Source organism: Leuciscus leuciscus, assembly GCF_965113295.1.
Source record: "Leuciscus leuciscus genome assembly, chromosome: 12".
Classification (NCBI taxonomy): Eukaryota; Metazoa; Chordata; class Actinopteri; order Cypriniformes; family Leuciscidae; genus Leuciscus; species Leuciscus leuciscus.
Genome location: NC_138736.1, coordinates 33,780,409 through 33,796,933, shown reverse-complemented (window position 1 = coordinate 33,796,933; position 16,525 = coordinate 33,780,409). Strand labels below are relative to the sequence as shown.

Sequence of the window (16,525 nt, the reverse complement as noted above, 5' to 3'; positions counted from 1 at the left end):
AAGAAAGTTTGCTTTAAAATGAACATGCATTTACTTGGTATATGCCTACCCCCAAAATTAAGATTTTTGCAACGGGGTTTGAGATACGTTTTTTCTTGTTTGGTGGGTGTGTCAAAAATGTCAGCCCAATCAGCAGCAACGTGTATAAACCATGCGGTATTAAAGAGACGCTCCCACAATGGGTCCAAGTAAAGTCGTTTACAAATGTGTCCGCTGTAGCTCGGTATACGCAACAATTGAAGATATTGGAAGACATGTTTGTCTTCTCGTCCTGAAATTCGAGGCAAATGTTGGATCACAATAATTAGGAACCACAGTTTCCACAAATCCCTTCACTCGATTGGGATGTTCTCTTTTGTTGTGGACGGCAAGGGCAATGACTGTAACATTGAGTGTATTTTGCAGTATTAAACACGTATTTTTACCAATTTCATCAGGCTCTTCAAAAAGAACACAAAGATTGGCCTTCTCAGCTGCCATAGTTGCAACTCTTGCGTCATCAGAACAGGGTGTTCAACGCACCACCGTTTCGGTTTAAAAAACGTTTTGCAACTTTTTGTCGGGGCTGAACCATAGACTGTAAAAAAACAGGGCTGAACGCAGCCTGGTATTAAGGTGCGTTTTGGTTGACCGGATCACAAGTAGACGAGGGAGACACATACATGTTTACACTTGGAGTTTTAATCCTTCTGTTTTGTCCACTTTCAACCACTTCTGCCCTGATTTCTCTGAGGGAAGGGGTCTACATGTGAGTAAGTTACTTGTATGGGGTTTTTCATCAACTTTCATTTCTGCTCTGATAGGCACAAGACCACGTTAAATGCTGTTAGAAAATCAGGAATGGTTAGAGAACATCTATTGTTCGTGCTTGGTACATTTTTAGTCTTCAAACCAAACTCAGGTCTTCAGCCGACAAAGTTTTAATCCTATGTTTACGCATTAGGTCAGTGGGCGCCTAGGAGGAGAGTAGGCGATCTTGTGGTTGTTTGAATGCATTCGACCACATGAGCGTTTACACTATGAAAACAATCTAGTCAAATGCAATTTCGACTACGAAGCTCTGGGCAAGCTCAAAACGTTTAAGACCCCGTTAACACCTTGTCGTCCAATTGTGATCGGATTGACGAAAACGCTTCTTAATATCGGGTGTAAACAGGCATATAAAACAATAAATGTGTAATGCGACTTTTTACTAAAAACGTCATGTTATGGAGATACAGAGCTTCAACAAGCCCCTGTCTTTATTCTTCGTTCACAATGCCTCTTAAACATAAGGCACTGCAAACATCTTAAAATAGTACACTCTTATAAACACGTTTACATGATTGAATAATATAGTTCATTCTGGTCCTAACTGATTAAATTATTTCATACAGGAGCTTCAAGATGTACCAAATGTCTCAAACTACACAGAGGTGGTGAACCAGCTGTTTTCTCTCTTTCCCGATGAGGAACACTACTCAGATGCTGGTCCAGATCGCTGCAGAACCTGTGCTGTGGTGGGAAACTCTGGGAACCTCCTGGGATCCAACTATAGTCAACTAATAGACAGCCATGACTTTGTCATAAGGTAACATATTAGATTTTGCCAGAATGAAGGTTCTTTATTGCCATTGATGGTATTCAGATTATTAAAATGTTCTTCAGAAGGTTTTTTTAAGAACTGATCACTGAACATTTCTTTAAACATTTTTTTATTTTTATTGTAGGACATTTTAATAATCTAAAGAGCCATTTTCAACTATAAAGAACCTTTTGTCCAATGAAAAGGTTCTATGGATGTTAAAGTTTCTTCATGGAACCATCAATGCCAACAAAGAACCTTTATTTTTAAGAGTGAATAATGAAGCTTTCAACCATCAGAATCGATGGAACAATTAATGACAGAGGCTGTTGTTATATGCCTGAGATCAGATGAGATTCCATTAGATCACGTGATTCCAGAGACGAATAAGATGTTATTTAAACTATTTTCAAAAAGATGCCTTAAAGGCTTTTCATTAGAATATCATGAATACCTCAATCTCCTGTGTGTTTTTCTCTCAGGATAAATAAAGGCCCAACAGAGGATTATGAGAAGGATGTGGGAAATAAGACCACTCACCGGATTCTGTATCCCGAGAGCGCTGTGGACTTGAATGACAACACCCATCTGGTGCTTCTGCCCTTTAAAGTTCTGGACATGCAGTGGCTTATCAGCGCTTTTACCACTAAGAACATCACACAGTAAGAATTAAACCAGAGATGATCATATGATTTAGAGATACCAGGGTCCGTTGGTTCTACCATTGGAGAAAGCGTAACGGCCAACTTAAATCACATGAGCCATGATAACCAATCACATTACAGCGTTGACGTACAGCCATTGAATTTCTTTCAGAGATGTGCGACAGTCAATGGGCGAATTCCAAATATAGTTTTTGCGTCCTTGAATGGCACTTCGGGAAGGGGACGCCAATTAGACGCCAATTGTAAGGGTGTTTCTAACAAAAGTGAACACACATAGGGATGCTCACTTCCGGTTGAAATTTGCCCGATGGCGGCAGACACACGTCCAAAGTGACATGTACGCTCCTCCTTTAGTTAGTGAAATTTATGATACTTGCATTGCCTTAGCCGTTGAACAAGAGTCCAGAGTCTCAGGAGAAACTCTTGATGGTGTTGAAGTTGCAATCAATTTCTTCTGTGTTGAATGAAGAAATTATGATGAACTTGCGGTGTTAGTTTGACTCTGTTATGGTCGAGGAGGTTACAATGGTTGTAACTTGAGGCCGCTCCGGCTGCGCAGCGGGGAAAGGTCCCGTGGTCGGGCTGGATAGGGAGAAGGGAACTGTGCGGATATTCTTTAACCTCCACAGAGGTCACACCTCTCGAGTTTGGCTTGACCAATGAGAAAGGTGGAATTTTCATGCAGGAAAATTTTCAAGCGGGAAAATGTTTGGAAGCTGACTCATTCCCATGATTGGAGTAAGCTGGCAGTTTGTGTCCCTTCATGCTCTGATTAATATAACAAGCATTCAATGTTCAGGGCGTCACACAAGGATTAATTTGATAAGAAGTATGATACCAATAAGGTTGCATTTTCTAGTGTTTCAATCATAAAGCCTGCCTAAACAAGAGATAATGTATTAAAACGTGATAACAGATACACTGTCCTGGGGATATCCATGTTCATATATAGAACAGTTAATCTAGAAATTAATGAAGAAACGCCTGTTTTACAGGCTTTACGTGTCTTTCCTGTGACTTTTTTCATGTGGCCAACTTCCACATTCTTTTGAGCAAAAAAACGGTCTTACAAGATAGTAACCATGGTAACCAGAGGCCTGTTCTGCTTTTTTGGGGTGTTAATTGCTCTTCGGGGGTTGTCCACAGAACACAGTTTGCTTTTTGGGCGAGGAGGTTTGCTGGATTATTCATCAACTATAATGAATAATTGTGTGTCTGATTGGTCCAGATGCTACATATATCAAACATAAAATCGAAACTGTGAAACTAAGGGCCCTATCATACATCCAGCGCAATGCAGCGCCAGGCGCGACGCAAGTGTTTTTTGCTAGTTTCAGCCGGACGCAGTTATCATTTTCACGTCCTGTGCCACGTTGTTTAAATAGCAAGCGCATTTGCGCCTATCTGGTCGTCCATGGGTGTGCTGGCCTGAAAACGAGGTGTGTTGGCGTGTTGCTATTTTGAGGCAACTGAAATAGACCAACAATTGACCAACAAAAACCTGCTCTAAAGTCAATGGTGCAGTATTTATTTTATTTATTTTTTGTTATTTAAAGGGCGCATTTGTAATATGCTCCTATAGGCAACTGGCTTTTAAAGTCAAGACAAGTCAAATCACATTTAATCATATAGAGCTTTTTACAATACAGATTGTTTCAAATCAGCTTTACAGAGATAACAGGAAAATAATGCAACAAAGTTTGTTTCCAGAAGAAAATAGCGTAACAGTCCAGCTTCAGTTCAGTGATGTTTCATTTTTGTTGTAAAAAAGTTATTAATTTAGTTAATTTATATATATAGCTGCTCTGGAGAAAACCGTGATGTCATCATCCAGCTCAGTTCAGTTCTCATATAATGGTGTCAATGCAGGCAGATCAATTGTTGAATATTCAATTAAATGTCCCCAACTAAGCAGGCCAAAAGCCAATGGCAACAAAGGTGAAAAAAGGCGAACAGCACTTTGTTTTAAAGGGAATGGGAGATGAGTTGGTTGGTTTATTTCACGTTACGGCCAAAACACACCCATTACTCATTAAGAGAATAGGGACAACTCTTTTAGACCATGCGCCGTCTGCGCCGACCATTTTTCCCGTCGTCAAACGAGTAAAAGTGGATTCGGATGCCCTAAGTGCACTTGCGCCGTGCGCTTTAGACCATGCGCTTAGATAATTCATATAGGGCCCTCAATGTTCCTTTATCTAAAACAATGTTTTCCTTAACTAAAAAATAATAATACTTCAATGCATTTTGTATAGTAATTTCAGTCCTTTTGTATTTATTAAAACTAACAATATTGTATTTGTTTACTCAGAACATACACAGAAGTTCCATCTACAATCAAAGCAAGTCAGGACAAGGTGAACAACACAGACCTTATCATGAAATCAACCAATCAATCAATGACAAATGTTGATCTTTTTTTAATATGCATGGTTGATATTAGCATCACCTGAATTAAATCTGTCATAAATGCACATTTCATAAGTGTCCTGTTTTATTTCTGTTGTTGTTTTTAGGTGATGATCCTCCACCCTGAATTCATAAGATACGTGCATGATAACTGGGCAGAAGGTCATGGCAGATATCCATCCACTGGTTTCTTAGCGCTGATATTCGCTCTTCACATCTGTGACAAGGTAAAAATTCCCATTCTGCCGGTTCAAACGGTGTGTGGCACAGCTCCAGTGCGGCATTGAGGTTGTTTTTGAGGGAGTGTCAGTTTATACAAGCATGAAGGATCTAAAAGTATAAGAATAGAACACCTGGATTATAATAAATATTTGACTGTGGGTGTTATCATGAATAGGAGTCCAGTGCAGGGCCTTTCAGGAAAGTGTTAGCATTAATACCGTGGCACAGTGGTTAGCATTGTGTGTGCACTGTATCTGCTTGAAAGTAAAACTGTGACATAAAGAATTATAGTTTAAAGTTGTATTGTGCGATTTAAAGAGTAATAGAGTTATTATTATGTGAAATAAAGTCACATTGTAAGATATTACTTTTTTAAGCAAAGGAAAAAACTGGATTCCATATTTTTGCTAAATAGAAATAGAAAAAAAGACAATGAATTTAATATTAAAATGACGGGATTTTTTTTCTCACAATTTTTTTTTTCTAAAAGAGGGAGTTTTAGTTTTCACATTTTATTGACTTCAAATGGTTTTTTTTTTATTTTATTTTTTTTTTTTTTTTATAAGAAACTATTAACGCACTGATAACTCTTTCTCTTACAGGTGAATGTTTTTGGGTATGGAGCTAATAGTGACAGAAACTGGCATCATTATTTTGATGAAACATTGACTTCATTTCAAAGCAGCTCTCATGGTGGAGACTTCGAAAACCAAACAATCAATCAGCTCCATCAGGAGAACAAGATTTCGATGTACAAGGGTTTGGCATGAAGTAGGTTCTTGGGGAAACACTACCTTTGTACTGCACAATATTGCGTTGCAATGGCACAGCAGAGACTTTCAGTTCAGATTCATCCCGAGAGGTGCAAGAGATCAACAAGAGTTTAATCTGAGCTCCACTAGCAGCACCAACTAAATCTGTGGCATTAGCGGATTCATTTTTTTACATTGTAGTTATTATAATACATGCATTCATTTAATTTAATTTAATTTAATTTATTTTTTAAGTACATCCTTAATGATACTAGAAATAACGTGTGACCCATTTTTCTTTGTTGAGCCAGTTCAAACACCACAGACTTTTCTGAGAAATTGACTGACAAATGTCTTAAGTTTCTTCTGAATATTAACCTTGAGAAGCAGGGCTCTAGATTAACATCTGAGAGCAGTAGCACCAATGCCAGTAAGTTCTACAGATGATGGCACCAGCATCATCTGACCCTTTAATCTGGTTGTGGCAAGCCGAAATTGTGCAGAAATACACCTTAAGGGTAGCAGGGGGTCAGTCCAGCTGAAAGACGCTCTTAGAAACTCCAGAACTGAACCAACCGGCAAGTCGGCTTGGTTAAGATGGCATTGCTCACACTACGATGAGAAAAGATGGCATTTAAGAGCATAAAGCTTTCTAGTAGGAGCCCTAGCATTGAGAACGGTACCCATCAGGGGCCAGACCCACATTTTCCAAATCTCAGGTCGGGGGGTGAAAGACTGTCCCAAAGCCTGGGACAGAAGGTCCCACCTGGTTCAGAATCTCCCAAGGAGAGCCTTCCAGGAGAGAAACCAGGTCTGCAAACCATACTCGGGCTGGCCAGAACGGGGCTACTAATATTAAGACCCTGCTTCTTCTAGAAGAGTCTTACCCTCAAACCGTATTCGGGACAAATGTGGGCAAAATCATTTTCATTTAAAAAAAATACTTTCCTTAATCTGAGCGTTACAAGACTTGGCTACTTTTCCTAAGTTTGCCACCTGAACAAAAAATAAATAAATTTGACTTGATTCAACAATGTTAAGTGGGTGAAAAAAAAACCTCCTAAAGGTCCTTGCACACTGAATCCGAAATTTTCGCATGCGTTTTTTCGTATCCGTCATTCTGTGGCTCTAAACTGTCAAAACACCATTCAAACGCTTGTTACGGATGCGAAAAACGCAGAAAATCGAAGCCGATCCGAATTTTTTATTTTGACGGACGAAAGTTTCGGAGGCAGTGTGCAAGTGTGATTGACATAACGTGAGGTCGTATTTATTTTTTAACGTGCGAAAATTTCGGACTCAGTGTGCAAGGGCCTTTAATCTCGCAAAAATGGGCACCCATAAGAATGAATGGGAAAAACTGTAATTCAGAGCTTTTTTTTTTTTTTTTTGTCAAATAAAAATCAATAGATCCAACACAATACATATCATACATACACACAAATGAAGGGGTGATCCTGTACAACATTCTCAATGTGGCAAACACTCACACTCACACACACACACACACAAAGCAATCACTGAGCCTATAACAGAGCTGTTTTTATTTTATTTAATTTTTTATAAAAAGTCATTTACACATGCACAAACAAAATGTAAACATTATAACTATGATTATTGTTTGTTCTTACCTGTTTATTCTTACCTAACACTTACTTTTTGGAGTTATTGTTATGTTTATTCTTACCTGTTTGGTACCAATTCGTTTTTTGAGTTGAAATAAATGATAAATGATCTACTACTTTGTCTTTTCCTTATAGCATGGTCATATTTGTCTAAGCATATTTTGACATATTTACCTAACACAGATATATATATATATTTTAAATTACAATTTTAACTTGTGATAAAGTTAAAAACTTAAGAGGTTAAATTCGTTACAACAGTGGTTTATAGAGTTCAGTCTATATGCAGCCATACGCTGATTTCACGCAGCCGCCATTTTGAAATCGAAAGTGAGGCTCCGGTGGGAAGAACCCCGGAAGTAAAGATAAACAACAATGCCTTGGATTACCAACCTGAAGCTGCTGCCGCGATTTACACTATTGGATGTTACTATTCAATATAGGATATATATATAGTTCATTCCTGCTTCTTTTTTTACATTCTGAATTATATATAAAAATAAATAAAAATAAATGATAAATGAATTTCACTGTATATAGTCTAAAGTATGAAAGAAATGTATGTACATTTTTAGAATTGACACAACATCATTAAACACAACAATACGCCATCGCATTCACGACTCTCCTGTGATTAAAGGCGACACTTCCGTTTTTCTTCCCACCGGAGCCTCGCTTTCGATTTCAAAATAACGGCTGCGTGAAATCAGCGTATTGAGTACTACAGCATAGTGGCTATTGATATTATTGTTTTTTGTTAATTTTATAACAAACTTGTCTTGACCACTTTTAAGTCTACTAAAAACGCACATGTTTTCCATGGCTTATAATTATTTTTATTTTTAAGTTTGAACATTTCATATTTGAGTCTGACACTGTTTTGCTACTCCGGTTTTAAGCTCTTAGCTTTGCTGCTTTTATTTGTGTTGTTATGCAGGTATTATTTTTATATTATTTGTCTGGTTGTTCTGTAAAGCCTAGTGTCTGTTGTAAATGTGCTATATTAATAAAATGAACTTGAACAAGTCCACTTCCACCCTGCCAAACTTCTTCCAAATGGACTCCACAATCCCCGGGCCTCAGATCTGCTGCACCAGCCTGAACATGAACGCAACACACCAAAAATTATTCAGACACCAGATATAAAGTTTTTATTTTGTTTTACTAGTGGGTACAGGACACCATAGTTCACTTATGTAAGTGAGCATGGCAAAATAAAGTAAACTGTGACATATCATCCCCAAAAATTCTTCATACAGTGGACTACCTGTACAATTTATACAAGTTTGGGACCAAAATGTATTTAGACACTGTAAAAGCAAAACAATAATTAACAATAACAGCATCACAGCACAAGAGACATCAGGATCAAATTGTCCTTAAAAGATATTTATTTCTTGCAAGAAATGTTCCCAATCCATCCACAGATCAGCTGCAGGCGGAGTGAGACTCAGAGCAGAGGTGGGCCAGCTTCTTTATAGTGTTCTTTTTCAAAAGCTATCTCTTACAGCCCCCACTAAACAAAAGACACAGAGGAACCCCTGTGGCTCCCCTAACCCCCTAATCTTCTCACCTCTGAGTCACACACACACCCTTGCAGCTGTACCAATATCATAAAAGAAACTCAAAATACAGCCAAATAAATGTATGGCATTTCATTTGTTAAATCATTGAAAAGAAAATACAAAGAAAATATAAATATTTCCATAACAAATCCTCCTCTTTATCATTCTCTGATAAACGATTTGGTTTCATTAACATTAGTTTTGATTATAACAACTTAAAAACATGCTTGTTTCTAATTCTATATCAAACCCATAAATGATGAGTTGTTTCAAGTCTTTACATCACAGTTACCTTTCATATCTGATTTTCATATACCTGATCACTCTACTTGAACCTTGAAAGAAATAAGAAAAATTAAATAAAAATAAAAACTTTGGAGCAAGCAAGTAAACATTTTATCTGAAGCCGGGCTAAATGGATAAGCACTGTTACCTCATTTCCCGATAAATCGGACCCTCAGTCACTCCAGTATAAACAAGAAATAGTATAGATTGTCATAGATAGTAGGAAAACCATATCAATTTAACACCCCTGGTTGATTTGAATAAAAATGTTTACCAATAAAATTCAAAGATTAAAAGTAGAATAAAAATCCCTCATTTCAAACCCTGCATCCTTCTAACCAATGTAGTTGTTCAAAATTAACTCTAATACTTCCATTATGGACTGTCTTTCATGGCTTATTACACATCAGTTAATAGATTTTCTACATTTGCACCAAACAAATCAATACCTAGTTTGATTCAATCAAATACAATCATCAAAATCATCACGAAACATATTCTTCTGCTAAACTTAAACCATCAGTTGGTCCACATCTTTCTCCAGATGTGTTGATCATCTCGTTGCCCCATGGATGTTCCATCTTCACCATTTTGACACTTTGCGCATCGTTGAAATGGTCTTTCCAGCGTGGGCAAGAGAGGAATGTTTCTAGCACATATCCTTGATCTCTCGCTTTATTCTTCGCGTTGGCGTGTGGGGTTGCTGATGTTGGTTGGTTGATTTTCAAATCCTTACAAGGTTTTCCCTTAGATCATGATCGCACCCCCACTGGAATGAGTCTTTTACTGTCTGCTGTCACCTGTGAATGCAGACTTTAAGTGATTTTGTTAGTGACCGCTTGTCTTGTCGTCCCTTTTGGTCTGACCTGTGGAATTTTCAACCTGAAACATATCACTGGATAATTTCTTTCTCACTGAATAGCACTCAGGGTCCTTTTCCCCTGAAAAACACTCAAACCACGTTGCTCATGTTAACAAAACAATACAGAATCAGTTCTGTTTGGTTCAAAACATCCTGACATCCTGCAAAATGAAAATTTTAAGTTAGGCATTGCACAGTGTTAGGCACTCTTTCTTCACTTTGCTCATGTTAGCCAGATAATATGTATACGTTTGGAACAGAATCAGTTCTGTTTGATGCAATCCGTTCTGACATCCTGAAAAATAAAAATGTTAAGTTATGCGCTGCGCAAGGTGTGGCATCTTTCTGCCACAATAATGACCCAGGCCCGGATTACTAGTCAAATTAATCTATAGCCATAGTTTTCACTGGGCACAGTCTGCCCTGCCCGTTCACTCCTGTATGACAAGATCAGCTGGTTTTAGACAAAAGGTCCTTCTAACCCCCTGGGGCTTTCCTAAATGCAAATGGTCCTTTTGACCCCCTGGGCTTTCCTGTCCTTCTGACCCCTCTGAAGAGTTGAAAGGCTCTTATCTGACCATTTGTTCATGTGTGTGTGTGTGTGTGTGTCTTTGCTCATGCCATGTGCGCAAAAGTCTGCATCTTCTGTAAAGAAAAACAAATGTTGAGGTTATTGTCACATAGTTTTCTTTTGTCTGCTGTGCTGCCGCATCTGCCCTGGCGTTTCCTGTCGAAACAATTCTTGTTATTAGCACACTTAAAAATACAAACAATGCACACAGCAATTTTGTTCGGGGGAAGAATGGCTTCTTGCAGGGCTTTTACCCAATTAAACCCAGTGTCCTTCCAACATTTATCTTCCCACCTGTGCGAATGCTTTCAGCAAATGTGAACCCCTTAGTAAACCATATTTGGCAACTGTTATCATCCTCCTCTTGATGCACGAGATCTCATCTTGTGCATCAATTTAACATAATAAGATTCTCTTACATTTATCAGACGCTTTTATCCAAAGCGACTTACATTTCAAGATACACATTTACATTCTTATCAGTTCTTGCTTTCCCTCGGAAATCAAACCCATGACCTTGGCGTTACAGGTGACAAACTCTAATGTTTGAGCTACAGGAAAACTGCAATATTTGTTCATATTTATTTGGTAACATATGTTTGGATAAAGTTTGCTAACCCAAACGTTGTCCTTCAGCCAAATTTCCTTTAGACATCTTTCTCTGCCTCTGAAACAAAAATATTACTTAAAGCCACAATTTCATCTTCTTATCAAATTGTTTTAAGGCAACGGCCCAGAGTCTCACAGCGTATCCTGCTTTTCAGGCCTGTCGTTGGTCTCGCAATTCAGTCATCTACAAACATTCTCCAGGTCATCAATTGGTCAGGTCAGGTTGTGGTTTCCACACTTCGTCAACGTCAGTCGAATAACAATCTCCCCCTTTTTACAATACATAACTGTTAAGGGCTCTCTGGATAATCTGATATTTACTTAGCCTACGTGTTTGTTGCTGTCAAATCTATAACATTTTCTCAACACATGACTGACGGCTATCTACGACTTCACAATTCTAATTTACACATCAATACTTAAACCTGTCCAGAAAGTAATTCAAATCAACTGCACATCATAAATGACCAAAATAACAATTAACAGACAGAGCTCGATGATCAATCAACTTAAAGCTCGTCCTATGTTCTGTGTTCCCTTCTCATCAGATTGACTCACAATCCTCAGCTTACTTTCAAATTTGTCATTTGCCTTAACCCATCTATAATGCTAAAACACTCTTTCCAGAGGTTAATGACAAATTTATACTCACTATTCAGACAGGATAGTTGTCCTAAACTAACACATACTGTACAAACCATGCATTAGCACTCACACTCATCCCTGACTATGAACCGCTCATATTTCTTATTTATATCTTTTCTCTTAAAAGATTTACATTTTAAATGACATTTTAACCTTACATTTTCCTGTATATTTTATCTAATGTTTTTATTTATGGCCTCTTAACCAGTTTCAAAGCATGTCTGTTCATTATTCATTTGATTTTAGAAAAGTCAGCTGGATTGTTTTGGTTCATTATCTTACTTTGCTTCAGCTTTCTTTGGCTGACTGATAACAGAAAGACAGACAGAGTACCATCCCTTCCTCCACTCAAGCAGTCTCTTTCTCTCTCACTATAAGCAAATAATCTTTTCAACAGCCTCCTAGGACTGTAACTAAAATAATCATAGTCATAGTCAATCCTTAATAGTTCACAAATGTCAAAATACAAATGTTTGACTCAAATTAGAACCATTACAACAATCTAAAATACATTATGCTATGATCTTTTCTAAGGTTATCTTTAGTTTAAATACTCAATTCACCTAACCTTCGTTTTTCAGAAATTTCTCTCGACTCATCACAAGCTGTTCTCATCTTTTAGCCACCACCATGTCTAACGACCTTCAGGAGTTAAAACTAGTTCAATATCAAACATTTTTCCTTGCCCATAAGGCCACCAACATCATGTTCCTTATGTCACATCTTTGATCTTCTGTTAAAACAGAACGGTCAAATGTTTAAGGTGACAAGCTATTCGAAGTCCCTGTAATCAAGATGGTTGTTGGTTGCGCTCTGTGATACTATTTACATATTACTGAGATTGGATGTAATTGTCTCTATATGATAATTAAGCTCTTTTAAGTGAAGGAACATTTTGATATATATATATATTGGAGTGGCAGTTATAGGGAACAGCTTATAGACCCCTCTTTGATGCTCTTGGCCCCAAGTAGCATCATAACCACTCCCTTTTCGTAGATAACACCTCCTGAAACCTGGTGGGCAGGTGCCCCAGTGGCGGCATAGCCCCTGGCTTAGGTTGTTCCCTTATGGCCATCAGAGAATCTTACCCGTCTTCGGGATCTACGCCTCCTGCACACTGAGTTATGGCTCTACTTCACTTGAGCAAAATTATCATAGTTTGTGATAATGAAATGTATTTTTTTTTATTTTTTTTATTTTTTTATACGAGGTAGCCAAGAACCATCATATCCACTTGGAACATTCAATATTGACATTCAGTGTACTGTTACTTCTGTAGCCGGAGCCATCCGCCCTGTTTCATGGTGGAGGCTAATATCAGACATTAGACTAATATCAAGTGGTCCTAAAATAAACAAGTTCAAAACAGTATTATTTTAAAGACTTCTTTAAAGTCATTCAGTTTTACTTTTAAAACATTTTAAGTACAAATTGCCCTTCGAATGGCAATGATTTCCTTTAACATCTCTGTGTCTATGATTTTCAACTGAAACACTGTGCTTTACACAGGCTCAAACAACAGCCTTCAGCTGACATTGAATGAGAGAGAGACTCTTGAGGCATTCAGGACTGATACACTGCATTCTCATAAACTTTTAACTTCAGACTTTATCTACCATCTTTTATCTACTCTAGCCCATCTTAAGGCATCTTTTCCATAAATTACATGTATTGTAATTTACAAATTTCCACCCAGAATGAGTCTCTGTTGCACTGAAACTGTGGCAGTTTCAGTTACAGCACATACCAGATTCAGATAAGCAAACCTGTTTTGGCCAAATCACAATCTTCTTTTGAACCCAAAACATCAGCTGTTATCTCTTTTCATAGTCAACAACAAGCTTTTGTTTAATCAAATGCCTTTTTTACACATTTTACATTTTGCAACTGTTAATCCTGTAACACTGCTTCTGCTTATTTTATCTTAAAGAAATAATAATATTCTAGTTCTTAATAACGTTTCAAATTTCATTTCAATTTTAGTTGTCAGGTTTTTCCATTACCATAATTTAATACCCGACTTCAATGTTTTCTCTAGGAGTTTACCAATCTGCTTCTATGATTCATACTAACTTTTGAGGCTGCGCTCTCTGCTTGTCATACATTTTATGATTATCATTATAAATCATTCGTTAGATTTGTCTCTCTATATCATCTAAAACCTTATCAAAGCGTTTCATTCAAAACACAATCATCCTTTTAGTGACCGGTACTTTTAAAATATTTTGCAACTCATTTAGCTCATCTGTAATTTTACGTCAACCGGTACTTTTTATAGTTCTTTCCTTTCAAAAGGAATTCCTTACACTTAATATCTTTCAATCTTCTTTACAACTTTCGATAGTTTATCTATCAACTTTCTTTTCTCCCTCATTTACTTTTACAGTCATACAGTGGGCATTTACAGTCACTGAATGACCTCGCTGACCACAGTAAAACACTCTCTGTTATTCTACCTACAGTCTTATCACTGTGATCTTTCTAACATCTCCACCCTACTTTACACCCCTGAAACAGTGTGTTTTATTCAGGAAATGCAAACAGAGCCACTGATAAGTTCTCTGCATTTTCCCCCACTGTCCCAGCTGCAAATTCAATTACAATAGCCGAATCATAATCTTCATCATATTAATAGGGGTGGTAGTGGCGCAGTGGATAAGACACATGCCTTTGGTGTGAGAGACCCGGGTTTGAATCCACTGTGAGACACCAATGTGTCCCTGAGCAAGACACTTAACCCCTAGTTGCTCCAGAGGCGTGCGACCTCTGACATATATAGCAATTGTAAGTCGCTTTGGATAAAAAGCGTCAGCTAAATGAATAAATGTAAAAATGTAAATGTATTAACATTGATTTACTTTCTAACCCATATTAACACAGACTTTTCTTTAAATTTGTGTTATTTTGGCACTTTCTTTGTTTGGAGCCAGTCAAGTTACTGTTTATCTTTCCAATCAGAATCGAACTTTTACAAAAACATAATCTGCAAATCTCTTTAAACTGAGAGCTTCAGAGCAGAGCTGCTTACAGCATTTGCTCTCTTTTGTATCAGACTATTCAGTTACTCTTCATATAGTATAAAGAAATTTAGCATGTCATTAATTTCATTAACACTGATTTGATAGCTTATTCTTCTATCAAATGGTTAGTTTGCAGATTCAACTTAATATTATCATTATTCAGTCCCACTTATCTCTACTGTTTCACAGAAATCACAAGATTCCTCAAATCTTGTTCTCAGTCTCTAAATTACACAGACAGCTATCCTAGCCGCTTGCACCTTCAACTCTTGTTATAAAAATATGGCAATCTATTCTTAAATAACCTTGTTTTCATAACATTAATACAATAAAGCACATTCACATCATTATTATTGGCAGAACATTAATTTTCATAAGCGACATGGAAAATCAAAATATTCTAAGCGGGTTTCACAAAGTTTCTGATTAACTTTAGTCATACGTGTCTAGGGAAATTATCTCCAACCCATAATTTCCTTTATAAAACAGACAATGTCCTTGTCTTTCAATGACTTAATTTCAACAAAATTTCTGACTTTGTACATTATTGATTTCCCAAATCTTCGGACAATGCTGTCTTTACATCTGATTGTGTTATCATCAACACTGATTACAAATCACGTACATATTAACATCCAGAAGCTGGGTTGAACAAGCAAGCGCTGTTGCTGTACTCCTAGCATAGCTGGGCCCTTTAGGTTCAAAAGACAATGGTTGTCAAAATAAACATCATTTCAATAATTATTTTATCTCTAAAATATAGAATTTTTCCCGTTCTGCTTAATGAAACATTCCTTATCTTTATATCATGTTAATCCCTGTTAATCATACTCAATGCCTTATTTTTATCTAAAACTCACTTTTCATACCATTTCAACTTAATTTGACTTAATCAGGCGTTCATAAATATGAATTTTATCTTCCCCTACATGCCAGTTCCTTCTGTATCTGTTCAATCCAACAATTCACTGTTTGTAATTTCCATCAGGAAAAACATTCTCTCTTCCCTACATGCCAGTTCCTTCTGTATTGACTCTGTTCTCTTTTATCTGCTTCTTTTCCATCCAACAATCAGGAAAAACATTCTATCTTTTTCAGTTCAACAAACTACTGTCTGTTCACAGTTTTACATGCTGAACACGACTACAACAACCTTTTGTTTAACAATTATCCGTTTCCCAATTTCTTGCATGCATTTCTGGCCGTAATTTTTCCCCATTTTACAGAAAACCGGTGTATAACATTATCTGGTTTAGGCCTACTGTTAGATGACCCCATTTTGGCTGATTTCTATCTCCCAGGATTTACAAAATTGACACGCGTCTAATAATCTGTGAGACGTCTCTGACAGATCCGATTTTGTCACCTCAAATCGGCAAGGTTTAGCAAATATGCTTCCAGTAATTAGTAGGTTTACTCAAAATCTTTCCGTGAGCACTTTCTAGCTCTCGATTAATTCTGGTTCACCTAATTAATCTGGTGTGGCTCTTCCGTCCACTTTTACGAGACTTTCTCAGGTTACAGAGATTTTGAGTAAATCTAATTAATCAGCTGTGGCTCTTCCGTCCACCTACAAGCTAGTTTTTAGAAAATTGACTTGACTTCCTCAGGTCAATTTCCCGCTTAAAACTTTCTCTGCTCGCACCAAAGAGACAGTCTCAGCCAACATGGTTCATTCACAGTTATATCAATTTACACCCAACAAAAAATTAAATAATTTAACTGTCT

At 37.3% G+C, this 16,525-nt stretch overlaps 2 protein-coding genes across 4 annotated transcripts in view; both read left to right on the top strand.

The window, feature by feature from the left end:
* LOC309511167 (CMP-N-acetylneuraminate-beta-galactosamide-alpha-2,3-sialyltransferase 1-like) overlaps positions 1-5,700 on the top strand; it is a 28,826-nt gene extending 23,126 nt beyond the window's left edge. For 2 of the 3 annotated variants that reach the window (XM_082186273.1, XM_082186272.1), the window contains exons 3-7: positions 1,377-1,570; positions 2,047-2,226; positions 4,541-4,586; positions 4,746-4,865; positions 5,463-5,700. In XM_082186273.1, the coding sequence (XP_082042399.1) occupies positions 1,377-1,570; positions 2,047-2,226; positions 4,541-4,586; positions 4,746-4,865; positions 5,463-5,630 (708 nt within the window). In that variant the 3' untranslated portion in view covers positions 5,631-5,700. The remainder of the gene's footprint in view (positions 1-1,376; positions 1,571-2,046; positions 2,227-4,540; positions 4,587-4,745; positions 4,866-5,462) is intronic. The other variant, XM_082186274.1, reaches the window with a different exon arrangement.
* LOC309511172 (CMP-N-acetylneuraminate-beta-galactosamide-alpha-2,3-sialyltransferase 1-like) overlaps positions 1-7,353 on the top strand; it is a 128,506-nt gene extending 121,153 nt beyond the window's left edge. The window contains exon 8 of the transcript XR_014210507.1: positions 6,984-7,353. The gene's annotated coding sequence lies outside the window, so the exon portion shown is untranslated. The remainder of the gene's footprint in view (positions 1-6,983) is intronic.
* The last annotated feature ends 9,172 nt before the right edge of the window (positions 7,354-16,525 follow it).